Source organism: Anneissia japonica, unplaced genomic scaffold (genome assembly GCF_011630105.1).
Source record: "Anneissia japonica isolate Jap-2015-1 unplaced genomic scaffold, ASM1163010v1 scaffold15269_len6556_cov144, whole genome shotgun sequence".
Classification (NCBI taxonomy): Eukaryota; Metazoa; Echinodermata; class Crinoidea; order Comatulida; family Comatulidae; genus Anneissia; species Anneissia japonica.
Genome location: NW_022715650.1, coordinates 279 through 6,538, shown reverse-complemented (window position 1 = coordinate 6,538; position 6,260 = coordinate 279). Strand labels below are relative to the sequence as shown.

At 36.4% G+C, this 6,260-nt stretch overlaps 1 protein-coding gene across 1 annotated transcript; it reads right to left on the bottom strand.

The window, feature by feature from the left end:
* Window positions 1-2,302: 2,302 nt before the first annotated feature.
* On the bottom strand, window positions 2,303-5,997 carry LOC117109297 (plexin-B1-like; the record flags this gene model as incomplete). Its single annotated transcript, XM_033251566.1, is given in 4 exon segments — window positions 2,303-2,467; window positions 4,336-4,472; window positions 4,886-4,994; window positions 5,840-5,997. Coding segments are annotated over 4 exon segments (569 nt in total), but the record flags the coding sequence as incomplete, so codon positions are not given.
* Between the last annotated feature and the right edge of the window lie 263 nt (window positions 5,998-6,260).

Sequence of the window (6,260 nt, the reverse complement as noted above, 5' to 3'; positions counted from 1 at the left end):
TTTTTCATTGGGACCTTCGTCCCTTCAAGGCTAGGCCTATACCATCCTAGCTAGTCTAGGCCTAGTAGGATAAGGCTAGCGTGACATGCGGAAGTCGGTACGTGTTGGTTAGTCTACAAACGTCGCCCTACCCGGCAGAACGAAAGAAGGAAACTCCGCTTTTCAGTCGTCTTAGGCCCTTGTTTTTTGACAAACAATGACCTTTCAGAGGTCAAATTGCTGTCAAGAATATGAATTGGCTGCTTCGCAGCAATTAAAAAGAAATAAACATATTTATAATATTAGCACTATTAATAACAACATTAACAGTAACAATAACTAGCTGTGTACCCATCCTTTGGACAGAATTGAGGGTGAAGAAAACACCTTTATGTCTAGTTACCATCATCTCATCAAACAGACTTACCTACAGTAGGTAGAGATACATAGAATAATTTACACAAGAATATCACAATACTTCATCACAGGCTAAGTCAGAGAGCAAATTCCCCCCCCCCCCCATCCCTGCCGACCACCGGCACCAAGACAAGCAGTCAGACCAAATATATTAATTTGCCAATCAAATTTGATTGCCATGTGGGGGCCATCACTGGAACGATAATATTACATGGATATGACATGGTTCGAAAATGTTCATAGTAATATAATTTTCTTGGTAGTAATATAGTATAATTGTTAATACTTGCAACAACTTTTGTTAATGTGTGATTTCAATATAAGCCAGACATGCCTTAAATACATGCCTTAAATACAACTGACCTGCAACTTTAACTCCCTGTTGGCAAGTTCTAACGCCCCATCTGTAAGATTGTAATGCTCTGTATTATTGAACCTATAGTAATTTGGGTTGGTTGTATACTTGAAGGTATTATCACCATGACTGTATGTATAGCCATCAAAAAAGATTTGCATATTCACTGGCTGGCCACCATCACACATCGTTGGACATTCGCCAGGAAATTTTGGTGTATAGCATGTTACACGACCATTTTCATTTTCGCTTAAGGTACAAATCTAAATAACAAAATTTAGAAGGCAAAAGTCAGTAACGATGTTGGAAAGATATCTATTGCAAATGATCTAATAACTAACCTGAAAAACTTTATGGAACAGTCAGCATTTGGTGTGTCATAATAAACAACCCCAAAATCACATTGCTATAATAATGTAATCATGATTTCAAATCTTACGGTCTTCAATTCAAATCCAGTAAAATTCCATGATTATAATTGGATTGGATCAGATATATTTGGTATAGTAAACACCAAGGATAACAGAAAAAAGTTCGACTTTTTTCCAGTGAGGTTCTGGTTTTTAAAATGCAAATGAGAGAGCAGCTTAGTTCTGTCGGCTAATCTGGTGGTAATCACTGTGTGCGCTGAACCGTGGAGATCTCTAGGTCCCCAGTTCAATTCCCATCGCTGCCTCTCCTTGTGTTTCAGCTAGAGGGATGAAATACAAGTTACAATAGCGCACCGTCTTTCGGATGAGACGTTTAAGCCGTTGGTCCTGTGTGCATTATGGCCCATGTGCACGTTAAAGGACGCAGTACACTCTTCAGAAAAGAGTAGGGAATTGTCTCCCGGTGTACTGCCCAATCACCGCCAGAAGGACCCCACTGGAAATAAGTCTTCTTCTAGACTTTCGTGGGCTATCCTTGGTGTTTACACCGAATAAATCCAATCCTATCCACATGGGTAATTCTACACACAGGACAAATGACATTATCTTCTCTCGATTGAGCTATTGAATGAATACGTACTTGTGACGTTTCAATCTACTACCACAGTGAAGTTCTACTGGTAGTAGATCAAATTATACGCTGATCGCCTTGTTCACCTGAATATATGGTGTATTTCTTCAATATATTTCATACTAAATGTAATTACATTGGTGCAAGATTAAAATTGTAAAATACTAATAATTACTGTAGTTACTTTGTGCACTTATGTCAAATTGCTCACTCTTAAAATGGTTTTCTTGACAAATAACAAAAGTAAAAATAACACTTTTCCATTTACTGTTTGCATAGACACATAAATTGTCAATTCTTTTATTTTACGGAAGAAAAATCTGCAAAAAAGAGCAAAAATGCTCCAATCTATTTCATTGGAAAATTATAGCTTTTTCATTTCTTTTAATGAATAATTCCAACATTTGACTTGAAATTTTTAGGGATTCTTTTTAATATTTTACACTGGACAGCAATATTGGGATTATTAGTGGAAGTGCACTCCAGTCCTAATGTTAAGAATAGGTGTGTGATATACTTTGCATTAAAAAACAGTATACTGATACCTACGAGCATATACTTTTTGAGGGCGAGATCCTTGTAACATTCGGGTTAGAGGTGACTCTGAACATTTCAGAGGAATTCCTGCTCACATTTCCAAAATAAACTGTAAGAGACACATCTCCGCTTACACTGGATGATGTGGTAGTGCAGATAATATTTGTGTCAGTCACACTGGAAGAAAACGTTAAAAAGCAAATTAGAATATAATGTAAACTTTGTCCACACTTTTAAATGTTATGTGACAAACAACAGTGATACGCTCATATTTGTGTGTAATATGATATCAGTATTCCCAAATATGGGCACATTACACAAATTTGTCACATAAAATTAGATATTGTGGAATAAGCTTAAAGCCCTGTTTAGACTATCAAATTTTTTTGGACAAAAACATGTGACATGCCTAAATATGGTCATGATGACATCACATCATGACCATATATAGGCATAACATGACTATATAAGGGTACATCATGACTATATATGGGCATACAACAGATTATTGTCAAAGAAAATTTGATAGTGTAGACAGAGCTTTAGTAGAACATACAAATAATATAAACAATTACATTAAATTTAAATAAAATTAACAGTTTATCTCTATTAATACCATTCATCATCCCGTTCATTATGGTCACATTTATCAATATTGTACCAAGGACTTTTAACTGTTACCAGGATAGGAAGCTGGCTGGTTTAAGCCGTCTAACTTAATTAGTCTTATGTGCGGTATTGTTATGCAAATGAGCCAGATAAGCACAATCTGCACATGCTCAGAAAAACAAAACTTTTCTTAGCCACACTGCGTATCGGCTAGGTGTATAGCAGCTAGGCCAAGCTTATCTTATTTTTGTTTGTTACGCACCACTGACTCAGGCTGTTTGTCATCACTTCAAGATGTCTACCGATTAGTGGAAAAGGCGTATTAAAATCCAAATATTAGCATTTGTGAGCAATACATTTTAATTTTATATAGGTAAGTAGTAAGTATATGAATAATTTTAATGCACTAGTTAGTTGATAACTTAATTCTAATTTGTATTGGGTCTTTTTTCTACATTTTTATAAGCGGTTAGACATGGCCTAGGCCGCGTCTAGGCTAGCCTAATCACATCAATTTAAAATTAAATTTGTAGACATTCTTGCCTTATAACTTGTAGGTGATTTTATTGGTAGACTAGCTTGTGTTTAAGTGTGTAAGTATGATTGATTTGCATGCCAAGTGAAATTAGTACCCTTATTTTGCTTTGTTTTACCGTACCGTAATTCTCGGCTAGACCTAGCTGTACGCCTAGCCGATACGCAGTGTGGCCGTGGTGTGGCTAAGGAAAGTTTTGTTTTTCTGAGCATGTGCAGATTGTGCTTATCTGGCTCATTTGCATAACAATACCGCACATAAGGCTAATTCAAGTTAGACAGCTTAAACCAGCCAGCTTTCTATCCTGGTAACAGTTAAAAGTCCTTGATTGTACAACATCTTCATCAGTCACAGCCATGGCCAAAATCATCGCTACCACCACTGTCATTGCTGGTACTCCTTGCAGACGTTGCCATACCTCCACTAACACCATTATCATCAATAATCATTATTAATCATTATCATTATCATTATCAACAAAAAAATTTTATCAGTTGTTTGAGAGTAGCATGCTTTGCATTCCCTACTTTTAAATCATACTTTAGTCTATTCTAACAAGTAGCTCTATTAGTATGTAAGAATATAAAAGAAAGATTATACAGGAACAGCATGTAATTTAATGTTATCATTAATGGGCATTCTATAGTGCCTTTTCAGGTACAAAGTGCTTAACTTCAGAGATCTGACAAGAACAGGTGTTTCATTGCTGTGTGGCCGTAGACAATGTATAATCTGAAGAAATCACAAAAGTGGAAAAGCTTGCTGAATAAAGTTAATGATGTCTTAACATGCTATTCGTGTCTTCATTATTGTATATCTACAGACTAATATCACTCTTGTTTATCACATCCTGCCATTAGCTAGAACAAATGGTGTGATGTTTGACAATTTTAGCACTGACCTTTTGACATCACAGTTTGCATCTCCTATCTTGACTTGCTGAGATAAACCAGTCATCAAAAAATCTCCCATAATGCTTACATTTGTACCACCAGACATTATACCTTTCTTTGGTGTAAAATCTGTAATTCTTGGGTTCTGCGACAGAATAAAAAGGCAGTCAAATATCAATTAACCAATCAATCACCAACCAATGGCATCAAAGAGGTCTGAGGCCCCTAGCTAAGGTTTCTTTTGGGCCTTACTACCATGGGGGAGAGTAATCTTTTTGTTTTTCAAGGAACCACCGAGGGACAATAAACAACAAATTCTTTGGGGACATATAAAAGTCACACTGACTTCATGGTACAAAATATATATACGACTAAAGTATATATCAGAATGACCCAAATTTTGGATTGAAATAGTAGTATTAACATTTTAAAATACACAATATCTGACACAATAGAAATATTCATATATCTCCATGTGGAGATATATGGTCATATTAAATTTTACAGTTTATCATTGTCAGCAGGTGTATTGAGATGTAAAGGTGGAGTATGATTTACCTGGTACGTTAATCCTTTAAATGCACTGCTAACACCTGCATTTGAATTGACCATTACAACAGTTTCTCTACAACTGTCCACATTACATGCTGGAGCCTCACACTTCACACTACAAATGAAAATAAAGTCAGTAATTACACGTAGTGACACACATATGATTACACATATCAATGGAATGACATATATTCTAAAAGTGATATGGATAAACTGATTTGAACTGTATTTTGACTGTGTTCATTATTTACTTATTATGCTTAATATTTATTCAATAACTAGGCCTCCAGCCCTTTTAACATTTAAAAAATATAAATCAAAATTAAGTGAGGGTTTCTAATAAGTATTTCTATCATTATAAGCAGAGCCCAACACACTGCCTAAAAGAGTGTCTGTATGCACGTGGGTGTGACAGCAATGTTGTTTTGACAACGGTGGGTGGAGCCCTGTCCTAGATACGTATGCATTTTGGACCTGTTTTTAGTTTGAGTACCATAGTTTAGGTCAAAATATTTACAGCTTGTTTGTTTTTTTTATAATCCTTAAAGAGGGTGAAAATTAATCTGTGTCAGGTACTACTTTCCATAACTAAGTCTTATCCTGAGGCTGATATAGTGGAGCTGTTTTGGGTCATAAGATAAGTAAGAAACTAGATTTCACTCATGAAGACAACGTATATTCTAATAGTAAATCCTTGACGAGCCACAGGGCTCATATGGGCTGGAGCTTATTCCCAGATTCAGGTAGCATCCCCTGGGTGAGATACTGGTCCACCGCAGGTTACACCCAGCAATTTGCTGGTACTCATTGATATAGTTGGGTAGACTGTAGATAAAGTGCCTTACTCAAGGACACAAGTGAAATGAACAGCGAAGGATTGAAACCCTGGCTTTCGAAGGTTGGGAAACTCATTTCCACTGTGCCAAACTTCAAATACTAATGAGAAATATCCTACATTACCTTTGGTTAGAGACGTTGAATGAGCCCTCGATGATGTCACAGATTTGGTTGTTTACAGTGATATTCAAAATGTTGTCTTCATCACGACCAAGGTCATTTCCTGTGACAGTGATGACTTGGAGGGTGGAAGGTGATGTTGCAAGAGTTGTTGGTGTTACCTGTAACCAATTGTTCAGTCAGTGTTAAACCCTGTCCATACTATCACAGGGGTTCCCTTAAGGTTTTTTTAACTAGCCAAGTGGACCAGTAAATTAATATTAATATTTTTACTGGTCCTCAATCCCTTTCACTAGCCACTATCTTGCCAACTTCGAAAGGCCCAAATACCATATTTGTGACATGCTGATCATGCTGGCCATCACCGATGAAGTAACACTGACAGATACAGAAAAATCATTGTCTCTGTATGAAATTATGCCGC